This window comes from Haematobia irritans, chromosome 5 (genome assembly GCF_050003625.1).
Source record: "Haematobia irritans isolate KBUSLIRL chromosome 5, ASM5000362v1, whole genome shotgun sequence".
Taxonomy (NCBI): Eukaryota; Metazoa; Arthropoda; class Insecta; order Diptera; family Muscidae; genus Haematobia; species Haematobia irritans.
The window spans coordinates 69,038,011-69,054,421 of record NC_134401.1 but is presented as its reverse complement, the minus strand read 5'-3'; the positions used below and the strand labels follow the sequence as shown (position 1 = coordinate 69,054,421).

The window sequence follows — 16,411 nt, the reverse complement described above, 5'->3', positions numbered from 1 at the left end:
GATTCAATGAACGCAGCAACGCTTTGTTTATCCTAAAGAAGTTAGGATAAGTCGACCCAAGCACGCTGTCGGTTAAACAAAGCGATTCCTTAAAATGGGCTCAAGGAATTCTTGAGGCTGGAAAAAGGGAACGATCACCGGATGAGCTGCCATCCTCCAAAAGGGATCAAAGATCGTTTGCCTCAGTTGCTAAATACAGCCTTGTGATGGCTATCATTAATAAAGGAGCATTGGATGGTGTGGTTCCAAAGCAAAAATGGGGGGAAATTGAGAATGTCGACTCACAGGTGCTGGAAAAGTTTCCAGATCCTCGACAACAAGAGGCTGGTTGGTATGAAGGACGATTTAAGCTAGTCGCATTTGAGGACCAGAGGTCTATAGAATGTCTTAAAGCTGCTCTGATACTAATTGGTGAAGTTTGGGAAGGAGCTGCTCTAGAGTTAGTCGAGAATAAAGACATACCGGCTAGACCTAGAGCACATGCGTGGATACCTGCAAACCCTTTTGATCCTGAATCTATTTTAAATAGACTGAAACGATGCAATCCATACCTTCTAACAGCTGATTGGAAGGTTGGCCGTTTGGATGAAGTGGATGGACCAAGACGGCATGCAGTGTTTATATTGAACACTCAGTCTTTGCCACATCTAGCAAAGTTCCAGGGCCGTGTATGTTATGGCTTTCATTATATCCAAATGAAGGTATATAAAACGATCAGCTAAAGGATTCAGAAATGGACAAGCCTCTGTCTGAATCAGAAGTAAGCGGATCCTCTTGCGAAGTCGAGGGAGATACCAAAGTTGAAGACATGGATATACACCGTATGCGAGAAGAGGTTTCTACAGCCTCAGAACTCACCAAAGTGAACCTATGGTTATTGCGAGAGTCACCGCGATCTCTGAAGAGGACATTCTTGATGACTCGATTGAAGCGGCTGATGTGACGGTTGTTGAAAATATCGATGGTCCTACGGATCCTCCAGATAAATCTTCATCATTGTAAGGCTGCATGTGCTGCCTTAAAAGTTCTCCTGATGAAAGGGGACATAGACATAGTTCTTATTCAAGAACCATATGTTTATAGAAACATAATATGTGAATTAAGTACTCCGGGGTTCAAACTATTGCAATATACTGGTAATAATGTAAATCGAGCCTGTATAATTGCTAAAAACGAGCTTAACTTGTTTCTGCTTCCTTCAATGTACAATGCAGACACTGTCGTTGCCAATTTAGAAATAGCCAAATGCAAATATTGGGTATCTTCGGTCTACATGGGACATGACAGGGAGATGCCTCCATGTGCCGTTAAGACCTTAGTCGAGCTATGATGCGAATGCGCATCATAGCATATGGGGAAGTAGTGATACTAATGCAAGGGGAGAGTCGCTAATAGAGTTTACTTTGCGTACTAATCTGGTAGTTTGCAACAAGGGAGATGCCCCAACCTTTGTCACTAAAAACAGGCAAGAGGTTTTGGACATCACCTTGGCCTCGCAAGAACTGAATGAAATGATATCTGAGTGGCAGGTTTTTTTTTTATTATTTTCATCTATGGATTAAACCCTTACAGACTAACAGTAATATATTACATTATATACATATCGTTCGTTAATATATCAAGTATTTAATAATAATGTTATCTTTTTCTTTACATTGTATTTCTCTTCTGACAAATCAAGATAATAATAAAATTTATTGAATTCTTTACAAAGACGGCGAAGTAGATCGTTGTTTTCAAAATTCGTTCGAAAGTATTGAATGTGGAGCAGTTCAAAGTTGCGGGTAGGTCTAAAGGGTACATTGAATGATATGCTGTTAATAAGGAAGTCAGATTTACCGACGTAAACAAAACAGTAAAAATTGTTTCTGAACAGATTCAATACGATTGCAATGAATTTGGTACTGTGGGTCCCAAATTACAGATCCATATTCCAGGATAGGATGCACAAGTGAAGTATATAAGTTTCTTGTAACAAACGGGTCAGAAAATTCCTTACTCCAGCGCTTGACAAATCCAAATGATCCATAGGCCTTATTTACAGCCATAGAAATGTGAGATCTAAAATTTAGCCTGCGATCCAAAAGTATTCGAAGATCTTTAAAGGATTCAACAGTTTTAAGCGTTGTGCCATTCAAGTTATAATTCGTGTCGATATAATTTAATCTATAAAAAGAGATATGCTTGCATTTCCTTATGTTCAGTTCCATCATATTTGATGAGCACCATCTGTACATGCTATTCAGATCAGATTGGAGTAAGGATTGGTCATCACTATTCCGAATAACCTTTATAATTTTAACATCGTCAGCATACATGAGAGTGTAACCATATTTAATGGCTGATGGAAGGTCATTTATAAATAAGCAGAACAATAGAGGGCCAAGATGACTGCCTTGTGGAACACCAGAAGGCACATGTATTGATTTTGAAATAATGTTATCAAATACTACAAATTGTGTACGATTCTTTATATAACTTTCAAACCAGGATACCATTAATTCACTGAAGCCCATGCGATGCAGTTTGTACAGTAAAAGTGAATGGTTTACTTTGTCAAACGCCTTACTAAAATCAGTATAAATGACATCAGTCTGTAAACGATCTCTAAAGCCTTCATTAACCATTGTAGTCAATTCCAAGATATTTGTTATGGTCGAACAAGATTTACGGAAGCCGTGTTGTTTAGGCGATAGAAGAGAGGAGACTTGATGATTCAAAATATCAGAAATAATTTTCTCCAACAGTTTTGCAATAGCACTTAATTTAGCAATGCATCTATAAATCGTAATATCTGACTTGCTTCCATTTTTAAATAGCGGAATGATAAATGAATTCTTCCACAACGTAGGAATTCTTCCACAACGTTTTAAGTGAACACAGCTTCTCAGATCATCGCTACATCAGTTTCAAATTTGACGTTCATGCCACCAAGACCATATTTCCGCCAAATGTTTGGAAAACTGACGGGAATAGGTATAGGGAATCGTTCAATATGATGATACCGAAAATAACAGAGACAAATGTGAGAAATGTGCTAGATATCGAACACGAAGTGGAGCGGATTACTAAGGCCGTAAACATCTCACTGAAAGCTGCATGCCCTAGAGGGAAGCCAAGGGGGAAAAATCGACCACCATGGTGGTCTACGGAGTTAAGTAATATGAGGAAATTCTGCAGGAAGCTCTTTAACAAAGCACAGTCCGCCAGAGCTCCTGAGGATTGGGACGCTTACAGGAGGAATCTGAGAGGATACAAGCGAGAACTGAGAAAGGCTCAGCATAACTTTTGGAATGTTTACTGCAGCAGTATTGAGAATACGTCCGAGGCTTCAAGTCTACGGAAGGTACTAGCGTCCACGAACTCCGCTCCAGGTTTCATTAAAACATCGGAGGGCATTTGGACAACGTCCACTGAGGTGACGCTGGAGGTTCTATTGGACACACATTTTCCTGAAAATCAGACGGTTGAACCATGTTCTGGCGGTGCCACAGGGGCTCACCGGTCGTTTCCTATCGAGGAAATGGTATCGGAATCTAGAATAAAATGGGCGTTATATAGGTTTGGACCATTCAAATCCACCGGACCTGATGGACTTACTCCGGCGGAGTTACAAGCAGTGACTGACAGAATCATGCCCTGGTTGTCGGCGATATATATAGGATGTATCAATTTAGCATATATTCCAGGAAAGTGGAGGGAAACAAAAGTCGTTTTCATACCTAAAGTGGGAAAAGCCTCTCACTAGAGTGCGAAGGATTTCCGACCAATCAGCTTATCCTCATTCCTACTTAAGACTCTGGAGAAGATGATAGATATTTATCTTAGTACTAGCGTCGATTCAAGTTTGCTCTCGAAACAACAGCATGAATACTCGAAGTGCAGGTTTACTGAGACCGCATTAAATGAACTAGTCAGGTTCATTGAAAGCTCACTATCTGTCAAAGAATACACAATCGTGGCGTTTCTAGACATCGAAGGGGCGTTCAATAACATCCATCCGAGCTCGATATTAAATGGACTGACAACTCTGAATGTTGATCCAGGTATACTTTGGCTGTTAGACGAACTTCTAACAAAGAGACGTATTTCTGACACACTAGGACAAGCAAGCATACAAAGGTATGTGAACAGAGGTACTCCCTAAGGAGGAGTTCTATCACCTCTTCTTTGGAATGTTGCTACAAACAACCTTCGGTTTCCCCAGAAAAAGAAACGATAAAAGTGGTGGCATACGCAGATGATGTGGCGCTAGCAGTCAGGGGAAAATTCCCATCCACAATCAGAGATGTTATACAGAGAGCCCTCCGGATGACTGAGAAATGGGCGAAAGAGAATGGTCTTGGATTAAATTCTGCAAAGACAGAATTAGTCATGTACTGCAAAGATCGCAAAACTCCCACGGTTAAGCCCATATCCAGGGGAGTATTGAAATTCCCTTTGGTGAGTGTGCAAAATACCTTGGCGTTATTTTGGACAGGAAGCTGAACTTTAAGCTTATTATTGAAGAAAGGGCGAGAAAAAACACGGTAGCTCTGTACTCGTGCAAAAAGGCAATAGGAAAAAAGTGGGGACTAAAACCAAAAATTGTGCATTGGCTATACACGGCAGTGGTTAAATCTATAATGTTATATGGTGTTGTAGTCTGGTGGCTGGCACTTCGCCAGCCGACAAGTTTAGACAAAGTTCAGCGTATGGCGTGCTTGTGTACTCAGGCGCATTCAGTAAGACGGCAACAAATTCCCTTAACCCATATGGTATTTTTGATCAGCGTATTTCTTACTGTTGGAATATAATTAAAAGTTCTTACTACTCAGCAAGAATTCAGTACATATCAACAATTCACGCACTGACTAGTAAGAACTTTTATTTATATTCCAGCAGTAAGAAATACGCTGATGAAAAATACCATATTGGTCATCAAATGACCCCAACATAATATAAGGGTTAATGTCATGCTGCATCTATTGCCTTTAGACATTTTGACCAAACAGTCAGCTGCAACAACGGCTGTGCGGTTGCGCGAGCTATCGCTGTGGTCAGAAAAAACTTACGGTCAGAGTTCGGTCCTCAAAATAATGCCAGGTGTGCCTAACGTAGTGGATTACACTTTGGCGAGACCACTTTTCGACAAAAAGTTTGAGACTCTAATTCCCAACAGTGAATTCCAAATTGGATGGACAAGTGGGTTTCGGAGTATATTCTAAAGATCTGGAAATTCGAATAGCGAAAAGATTACCTAATCCTTGTAGTGTTTTTCAGGCTGAAATATTAGCAATAAGAGAGGTGGTGAATTGGCTGAGAAGTCATGTTCCAAAATATGTTGGCATTAATATATACTCCGAGTGTCAACCTGCAATAAAATCCTTGGACTCTCTGTTCCTTAACTCGAAAACGGCCATCGACTGCCGCAAATCTCTCAATGTGAGAATTGCAAGGGTTGTAACGACACCAAGCAAATATCGCCCCATTTAAACTTAAACCGAACACTAGATATGCTAGTGTTCTCGAGACGGCAGATATCACTCCTGATATCTGCTATAACGGGTCGCTGCCTGATAGACGATTTTGCAAAAACTATTGGTGCAAAGTATAATGACTATTGTATGAGCTGTCATGATGCGGAGGAAAAGGAATCAATGAAACACCTCTTGTGTAAGTGTCCTGTATTTTGTATAAGGCGGAAGCAAATTTTAGGGGCATATAGCTTTAGATTACTGGCGGACCTGGAAAACGTTAACTTAAGCAGTCTGCTAATGTTTTTGGAACAATCTGGTTGGTTCAACAGAAGAAAATAATCGATAAGGTTCAGCGGTTAAAACTAGAAGTGCTCATATGAATAGGTAGTTTTAGTTAATGTGGTATCACAATGGACTGAATAGTCTAAGTGAGCCTGAATCTTAATCGGGCTGCCACTTTAACCTAACCTGACATAGTCTCTCATTAACGATATTTATATTTTTTATATCTCTTTTAATTTCTCTTAATTAATTCTTAATATTTTCAGTTTATGTATTTGTTGTTGTTTTGTGTACTTAGGTTCTTTAGCTGGCTTAATTTAATTTTGTTTATTTATTTTATGTGATTTGAAAGTTGCCACCAAAGACGGTAGAAAAGGAAGATGTGAATTGGGCATATTGTTATTATTTTTCTCGAGAAACCAGAGATTAGCCCCATACATGTTCGATGAGAAGTTGCAACTTTTTTTCGGTTTCTCTTTTCATTTTGCATTCGTAGCAAATCCTAATTCATTTATTTTAGCAATTTTTTTAACTTTTAAAAGAACAAAAACACTTCATGAAACATTTAATTAATAATTTAGTGCAATCGACACAGAAATTTGCGGGAACTTTTGAGAAAATAGCAAAATAAAAATTGCCTGCATCAAACCAGTAAGTTCGAAGCGCCTTTCCTACAAGTATGGGGCTAATCTCTGGTTTCTGACACTAACACTATCAAAGCCCAATTCACATCTTCTTTTTCTATGGTCTTTGGTTGCCACTGATATAACACAATGATCACCACACAGCAGAAACTTATTGGCATTCAATAGATATATTTCGGGTTGGTTACACTGCGTTTCTTCAGATATATAACCCTTTAAAAGCAGAGCGATTTCAAACACATAGGAGCGTTTCAGAGTTTGGAGTGTTATTGTCAAAGACGGTAGAAAAGGAAGATGTGAATTGGGCATATTGTTATTCTTTTTCTCGAGAAACCAGAGATTAGCCCCATACATGTTCGATGAGAAGTTGCAACTTTTTTTCGGTTTCTCTTTTCATTTTGCATTCGTAACAAATCCTAATTCATTTATTTTTAGCAATTTTTTAAACTTTTAAAAGAACAAAAACACTTCATGAAACATTTAATTAATAATTTAGTGCAATCGACACAGAAATTTGCGGGAACTTTTGAGAAAATAGCAAAATAAAAATTGTCTGCATCAAACCAGTAAGTTCGAAGCGCCTTTCCTACAAGTATGGGGCTAATCTCTGGTTTCTGACACTAACACTATCAAAGCCCAATTCACATCTTCTTTTTCTATGGTCTTTGGTTATTGTTCACTGATGATATTGTTGCTGTTGGTGATACGTCCGCTATTGTAAGAGAAAATGTATGGTTCTTGTTCTTAATGTTTTCTGTTTATTTATTTGTTGTTGTTTTAAGCGAATGTCTATAAGCTTTAGGATGGTATGTGTTCCATTATTATTAGATAGTTGTGGTGTTTTTGAAATACTCTCATCATTCAATCCTCTCCCCTCTCTACAACTTTTTGGCGCCAGTAGGAGCGTTTCAGAGTTTGAAGTGTTATTGTTCACTGATGATGTTGTTGTTGTTGTTGGTGATACGTCAACCATTGTGAGAGAAAATGTATGGTTCTTGTTCTTAATATTTTCAGATTATTTATTTGTCTTTGTTTTGCGTACTTAGGTTCTTTAGCTGGCTTAATTTAATTTTGTTTATTTATTTTATGTGTTTTGAAAGTTGCCACTGATATAACACAATGATCACCACACAGCAGAAACTTATTAGCATTCAATAGATATATTTCGGGTTGGTTACACTGTGTTTCTTCAGATATATAACCCTTTAAAGGCGGAGCGATTTCAGCAGATTTAATCACGGCTTACAGAGAATATTGTTTGGGAGTTTCGGATTTTTTTAATTTAATATATGAATATGAACCGTTTTCAAGATATTCCAATATAGCGGAAGTGCCTTAATTTTGAACATGACGGTATATCTTGAAGAGTCGAGCTGATAGAAAAGTGCAGATTTGGATTCAGCCTTCCAAATAAACTTAAAAACAATATTTATTTCCTAATCAACAGAACCATTGTTCCCTTGTGTAATTAATGATGAATCCCTTGATACTTCAGTTAAAAAAGTTTGAAATCATTCTTTGAGACTGATTGTTTCAGTTCGACAGACTATAATTCTGAAACTGAATGTTGCAACAGTGGACAGTTAATAAAAAGCATGTGTCACTTTTCAAAAATAATTTTGCCACTTTTTTCGTATAGGACCATAACATCGATTTATTTCTCAACAACGCATTCAAGTGTTATAATAATTTTACTAAATAGTATTAAGAGTAGACCGCAATATAAAGTTTAAAATTACTTACCTTATTCAACGTATTTAGATTCGATCCTCTGAGTATAAGTTCACGACAACATTGGTTGTGTCCATTTTGTGCTGCTAAATGTAGTGCGGAGAACCCATAGTTGTTCTTGATATTGATATTGCTTTTAATTTCAATAAGACACAAACTTTTGCATAAAATTGTAACACATCGACTATATCCCCTTCTTGCAGCTTCGTGTAAGGGGGTGTTTCCTTCAACAGAATTCCTTTGAAATGAAATTTGCCCATTATTTTTTAATATTTTATACAAACAGAAATCATCGCCTCTGGCTGCTGCTTCATGGCATATTGTCCATTCAGTGGAAGTAGGCTGAAATTGACATTAAGTACATTTAAACAACTCAAACCCGGAAGTCAGGCATAATTTTTAACTAATTTTGGATGTGCGCAGCAAACAATTTTGGAAATTCTTCATAAGTCATTGCTTTTAACACTAATTCTGCTAGCGTCGTGATATGATGACGAAAATGTTAACAAAGTCAATTTACACTGGTGAAACCGTTAGAAACAAAGAGAAACCAGTACATATCGCTTGCATGTATGTTGTCTATAAACCGGACTTCAAGAAGCCAATTCAGTTTCTTAGTTAATATTCAGGGGAACCCATAGAAGCAGTAAATAAAGTTTTACATCATTGGAGTGCCTATTTGGAAAACTGGGAGATATAGGTAATTGAACTTTGTCTTCGAGATATTGACTACATTTAACTTCGGTGATATATAAAAATATTTTGTTGTATGTACAAATATCTTTTTGCGAATATAAAACACAGTAAGGACAAACCTATGTTTAAAAAGAAAAAAAGTCTGTAAGGCGCATTACCGGACTACCGTAGATTGTTCCGAAAAATAGTTCTCCATTACATCCAATTAATACACTAATTAACAAAATTTATGATCCAAAAACCATTTATACTCAAATTGACGGAATGCAAAACATGGTTGAGATCAACAGAGGAAGAAAAGTAAACAATAGCATACAAATCAAACTACACGCTGCAACGATTATTCACAACAAAAACAAACAGAACAGACAAAATGCAATATAAATATTTACATTCCCACATACAAATATTTAAATCAGAACCGATTTGGAGAGACATTTTTAAACTTCTAAAAAAACTCTACGCTTTAAATTTAAATCGCCAACGCCCTGAAGCGAAACTAAATGTAGTAAAAATATATGGGAAAGCTAAAGCCATTTTATTCCACAAATGTGCATTTATGATTCATTTTTGCTCCTTAGCAGTGGTGATTTGACCAAGATAGGTGGTCTATTGTCGGGTTTGTGACAATATTTGGGCACATCGAGCGACATTTACACAGCCGGAACCTTATCTCAAACTTCTGTGGAACCTTATCTCAAACTTCTGTGGGGACATGTTCGCTGACGTTGTGCCATTTTTGTCTAAATCGGAAGAATTTATAGCCCTTTATCTAAATCTGAAGCGATTTGGATAAAATTCGACACAGTTAGATGCAGTAAAATTCCGTTGAAATGGTTATAAAGTGTGAAATTTCCTACCCTATTTCCCCGAATCAGGCGTATATATGGGAGCTATATCCAAATGTATACCAATTTGAACTAAATTTGGTACGCAATGCTAGAGTCTTAATTCTACTCTCAGATTTCAAGTAAATTGAAATGAAAATTTGGTCTCTGGTTGTTATATGAATCTAATTCGGACGATAAATATTTATGGGAGCTATATCTAAATCTGAACCGATTTTAACCAAATTAACTATCTGTCAAATAATACACATTCGTGGCGTTTCTAGACATCGAAGGGACGTTCAATAACATCTATCCGAACTCGATATTAAATGGGCTGACAGCTCTGAATGTTGATCCAGGTATACTTAGGCTGTTAGACGAACTTCTAATGAAGACGTATTTTAGCCACACTAGCCCTTAAATGCAAAAGATCACCGATTCCTCCGAAAAAAATATATAATATGAAAAATGGTAAAAATGGTTTTTAATTTTTGTGTTTTTTTTTTAAATAGTGTTGATATCTTAAAAAGTACAGTGGGCATCGAACTAAGTTTTTATTTACAAATAAATTATTTGATTGTAGTAGATAATAGAGAATATAGATATTTTTACACTACACAGTTTTTTTAACAACATTACTCACATTTATGGTAAATATTATTCAACTTCCAATCTGCAGTTTTTTGATTTTTTGGTTAAAATTTGATTTTCAATTTTGACTGCAGATTACTCAGAAGTACTAAAAACTTTCCAGAAAGAAATATTTTTAGAAATAGCGTTATGTTGTAAATGCAACAAACTTGATTTCATAGAATTCGTTTTAAGACGTAAGATTTTTTCTGGTTGTATCTTAAAAGATACAGTGTGCATTTAAGGGCTAGGACAAGCAAACATACAAAAGTATGTGAACAGAGGCACTTCCCAAGGAGGAGTTATATTACATCTTCTTTGGAATGTTGCTATAAACAACCTTCTGCTTTCCCTAGAAAAAGGATAGAAGTGGTGGTATACGCAGATGATGTTGCGCTTGCAGTCAGGGGAAAATTCCCTTCCACAATCAGAGATATTATACAGAGAGCCCTCCGGATGACTGAGAAATGGGCGGAAGATAATGGTCTTGTGGTAAATCCAGCAAAGACAGAACTAGTCATGTACTGCAAAGATCGCAAAACTCCCACGGTTAGACCCATTTCCTTAGGGGGTATTAAAATTCCCTTTGGTGAGTGTGCAAAATACCTTGGCGTTATTTTGGACAGGAAGCTGAGCTTTAAGCTTAATATTGAAGAAAGGGCGAGGAAAGCAGCCGTAGCTTTGTACTCGTGCAAAAAGGCAATAGGAAAAAAAGTGGGGACTAAAACCAAAAACTGTGCATTGGCTATACACGGCAGTGGGTAGATCTATAATGTTATATGGTGTTGTAGTCTGGTGGCCGGCACTTCGCCAGCCGACAAGTTTAGACAAAGTTCAGCGTATGGCGTGCTTGTGTACTCAGGCGCATTCAGTAAGACGGGAACAAATTCCCTTAATGTCATGCTGCATATATTGCCTTTAGACATTTTGGCCAAACAGTCAGCTGCAACAACGGCTGTGCGGTTGCGCGAGCTATCGCTGTGGTCGGAAAAAAGCTACGGTCACAGTTCGGTCCTCAAAATAATGTCAAATGTGCCTAACGTAGTGGATTATGCTTTGGCGAGACCACTTTTCGACAAAAAGTTTGAAACTCTAATTCCCAAAAGTGAGGCGTGGTGTACACAGATCCCGGGGAATAAAAGATATATAGATTTCTACACTGATGGCTCCAACTTGGATGGACAAGTGGGTTTCGGAGTATATTCTAAAGATCTGGAAATTCGAATAGCGTTGTAGTGTTTTTCACCTGGCCATAGGAACATGCCGGGAACTCCGAAGCGTATGAGTTATCAAGGCTAGGGACTACCTTACATATTCCAGGGGAACTAGGATCTCTTGGTATGCCCCTGGCTACCTGCAAGCTCATACTGCGTGAGAAGGCTGTTATGATGGCAAATGTTCGATGGGAGAATTGCAAGAGTTGTAACGACACCAAGCAAATATGGCCCCATTTAAACTTAAACCGCACACTAGATATGCTAGTGTTCTCGAGACGTCAGATATCACTCCTGATATCTGCTATAACGGGTCGCTGCCTGATAGGCGATTTTGCAAAAACTATTGGTGCGAAGTATAATGACTATTGTATGAGCTGTCATGATGCGGAGGAAAAGGAATCAATTAAACACCTCTTGTGTGGGTGTCCTGTATTTTGTGTAAGGTGTAAGCAAGGGGCATATAGCTTTAGATTACTGGCGGACCTGGAAAACGTTAACTTAAGCAGTCTGCTAATGTTTTTGGAACAATCTGGTTGGTTCAACAGAAGAAAATAATCGAGAAGGTTCAGCGGTTAAAACTAGAAGTGCTCATATGTAATAGGAAGTTTTAGTTAATGTGGTATCACAATGGGCTGAATAGTTTAAGTGAGCCTGAATCTTAATCGGGCTGCCACTTTAACCTAACGTAACCATGCTCTATGAAGTAGGACAGGAAGAGACAAGTTCTTTATTTTCAGCATCCGTTACTTCTAGTTCGGATGACAGGTTGTCTCGTATAGAAACACAGATGGTTTCGATAAATTCTTCTTTGCTCGTTAGAACTTCTTCGAGTGCGAATATCTTTTATAGTTCACAAAATTTTAACAAAATGGGGTCCATTTTGGGCGGATCTTTGTTTTATTTTCTTAACTGCAAAATTCTACGCACTTTAGAAGAAAACAAGTAAGTAAAGTCTAAAGTCGGGCGGGGCCGACTATATTATACCCTTCACCACTATGTAGACCAACATTTGTGTTACCATCTCAACTACTTCAGATTTGCTGGGAGCTATATAAAGGTTTGCATTTCCAGATACAAATACTTATAATGGAGACAATTTTTTGTACTTCTACAAAATCTCTAGAATTAAAATTGAAATCGGCTAACGCCCTGGAATGAAACTCAATGTTAATAAAAAAAATATGGGAAATATGAAGCGAGAGAAATTTTGAGGCAATTGTACAAAAGAGCATTTGCGATTTATCAGGTGATACTTATGTATTCGAGATATAGGACAATTTGAGTAACATTTACAATTTTTGCTACTCAGCAGTGACGATTTTACAAGGATATTGGTTAGATCTTGCCAAGATATGTGGTCAAGAGTGGGTTGTGATATATTATTTGGTCAAGTCGGGCGACTTGGAGCCTCATTTAAAACTCAACCGTTCTGTGGAAAGTCTGGTATTACAGCGTGTAGGATATGACTACGATATGGGGAAATTATCACATAATTTTGTGTAAAGTGTGGGAATTTTGGCCATATTTGTATAAACCGGCAAAACGAATATATGGAGGCTTTATCTAATTCTGAACCAAATTAGATCAAACTTGACACACTTAAATATCATATTAAATATATTCTCCGTGGAAACTGCAGTCAATTGGAGGAAAATCCCATTGAAAATGGGTCTAAAATATGAAATAGTCTACCATATTTTCCCAACTCTGGTGTACATATAACGGGAGCTATATATAATCTGAACCGATTTCGACTAAATTTGACATGCATAGTTAGAATAATAATTCTGTTATCTCTGCAAAATTTCACGTAACTGGGAGTTTAACTTTGGCCCCCGTAGTCATTTGAGTATAAATCGGGCGAAAGATATATATGGCAGCTATATCTAAATCTGAACCGATTTCAACCAAATTTGGCACACTTACCGATACTGTTAAACGTACTCCTTGTGCAAAATTTGAACCAAATCACGGCAAAACTCTGGCTTTTGAGACCATATACGTTCAAATCGGACGAAAGATATATATGGGAGCTATATCTAAATTTGAACCGATGTCAACCAAATTTGGTACACTTATCGATACTATTAAACGTACTCCTTGTGCAAAATTTGAACTAAATCACGGCAAAACTTTGGCCTCTTTGGTCATATGAGTCTAAATCGGACGAGAGATATATATGGGAGCTATATCTAAATCTGAACCGATTTGAATAAAATTTACCAAGCATTGGTAGAATGTCAATTCTACTCTTTATGCAAAATTTCACGAAAATCGGTAGTAACCTTTGGCCTCTGTGCTCATATGAGTCTAAATCGGACGAAAGATATATATATGGGAGCTATATCTAAATCTGAACCGATTTAGCTGATATTGTGCAAGTTTTTCGAGACTCATAAAATCGCTAAGTCGACTCAGAATTTAATTTTAAGACGATCGGTATACTAAACGATGGGTCTCAGACTTTTCCTTCTTGGCGTTACATACAAATGCACAAACTTATTATACCCTGTACCACAGTAGTGGTGAAGGGTATAAAAATTGTACACACTTCAATTTAAAAAAAAAGACACAGAAAAACAGAATTTTTACCACTTTTTTTAAAAAGGCACCTACATTCTTTCTGTCGTAACATTTTTTCTAGACTTTTACCAATTTTTTGCTTGTTTCTTATAGAACACCAAATAAGGATACGTTTCAACACCAAATAAGGACACGTTTTTTTGCTCTCCTCATATCAAAACCGCCCGTTTTAAAAACGAAAAAAAATGATTTAAAAATTCTCATTTAGCAAAGCACCGAATGCCAACCCTCATGTGTCCACTAACTATAAAAGGCTTCAACATCCTACCTAAACATCTGACAAACATACAAATTACGAACAATAACGTTTTTTTAACACATTTTTGGGATTTTGATACGATTTTTGGAAATGGTTATTCAGTTATTATTATTTAAAAAAAAAATGTTCACTACAAAACTATATAAAAATTATAATTGTATTATAATTAGTTCAAAAGTTAGAAAGGTTTCAATTCCCAAAAAACGGCTTAGAATTGTGGATTTGACCGCTGAAACAAACATTCATAAACCCGAGGTGACAACAACTTTTGCTCAAAACTGAGAAAAATGAGAACAAGGAAACTGAAAGTATTACAAGTTTAACAAAATGCAGAATAACCCTCATATTCATTAAAGTTAATTCTAAAATTACTATACAAATTATTCACTGTTACTTAGTTTGTTTTATTGATATTTTTGAAATAAAACCAAATCAATTAAAAATATACATGGTGGGTTACTATCGTGGTTTAATATTTATAGGGTTACATACAAATTTTATACAAACACACTTAAAAATTAAATCAGAACTCCTAACGTTTTTGCCCGTATCCATTCTTTCATTTGTATTTCAACTTAAAAAATGCACATATTGCATCACTAATTTCATTTTTTCTGACACACACGAAAGAGCTTTGTGAGCAAGAGTTTTTCGTTTTAATTAGCTCAAACAGTGCCTATTTTTCAGTGCCGCTCATTCGTTTGTTCGTAGGGCTCCCAGAGCAAGAGCTGAAAAAAAGAACAGCCCTTTTTTATGTGCTGAGCCGGATCTGATACCTAAACCGTTAAAAAACCACTATGCGCTACAAAATACAATCGATACACCAAAGAATGGTGTTATCATTTTTTTTTTTGTAAGAACGCATTTTCCCGTTGTATATGAGCCGTTCACAATGCTTGTACCACGTTTTTTGGAGGTTTTTTGCTTCTGTAAGGTGTCAGCTGATTCTCTATATCATTTTCGCTTATTTCCACATTCAGATTAGTGGCGATTTTAGCAACTACTACTATATTTTCTTATGTTATTTATTTCAACTTTTTTCTAGTAAATTTTGCTCAAGCTAGTTTATTGTCATTCCTATTGCACTAATTTTCTTTTATTTTTCTTTGTTTTGTATTTTAAACTCAGTAAGTGTTTAACAGATTTTCATTTATTAGGGATACGTTTCTTGTTGATTTTCAAGTTCGTATTTATTGCCGCACGTTGAGTTGCAATGCATGGCATTTTCCCCATTATTTGGATAACATTATTCTCATCACCTAGTTGTTTAACATTGTTGTTTGGTCGTAAAATGGTTACATTCTCATTAGTTGTAGCGAAAAGCAAGGGGAAAATGAAAAAATTATATGTTTTTCTTTTATTGGGCCTTCAATAAAAGACAAACATATAATAACATTGAGCACAAATCAGTAATTTTCCTTTCCATTATATCACAACCAGTTATAATTTTTTTAGAGATTTTTATGATTATTTGTTGTTTTGATCTCAGCTTAAAAACCATTGCGTTGACTAAAATACAAGAGTAGATTAACCAACAGATGAAAAAAATGTTTGTCAAATTTATTTGGACAAAGCCCTATAGACTGCAGGATGGACGCACGTTTCGGAATTACCACGTTCCTCATCAGCATCCTCTACTTGCAGCAAAACTATCAACCTATTATCAGAACAAATTCTGGTAGTTTACCAAACCCATAGTGAACCACACTAGAACCTTCCGAAAAAAGGTTTATGATAGTCGACTTTTGCCGAAATAAATCTTTGTACAAACATGTTGCTTTTCATTTACCACTTTCAAATGATCGAATTGAATGCAGTTGGCTGCGTTTATTTTGAGCGTTGTCGATGACAGTAATAATTTATATATACGTATGTATATGTTAAACAATAAACGTACTTTCCATTTTACTTATTTTAATTTTAGTATGCTTTTAATTTAAGTACACCGAAAGAATTCTCTTCGTTAATTTTACGAAGAATTCTTCATTAACTATTCTTCCTGAATTCTTCATTAAAATAACGAAATTTTCATTCATTTTCGTAAATTTTACGAAGAACATTTCATGAATATACGAAACTT

General features: G+C 36.5%; 1 protein-coding gene across 1 annotated transcript in view; it reads right to left on the bottom strand.

Moving 5' to 3' along the window:
* Positions 1-16,411, bottom strand: part of dgo (ankyrin repeat domain containing protein 6 diego) — a 185,300-nt gene that overhangs the window by 54,101 nt on the left and 114,788 nt on the right. Inside the window, exon 3 of the mRNA XM_075312265.1 lies at positions 8,129-8,458. Within this exon, the coding sequence (XP_075168380.1) occupies positions 8,129-8,458 (330 nt within the window). The remainder of the gene's footprint in view (positions 1-8,128; positions 8,459-16,411) is intronic.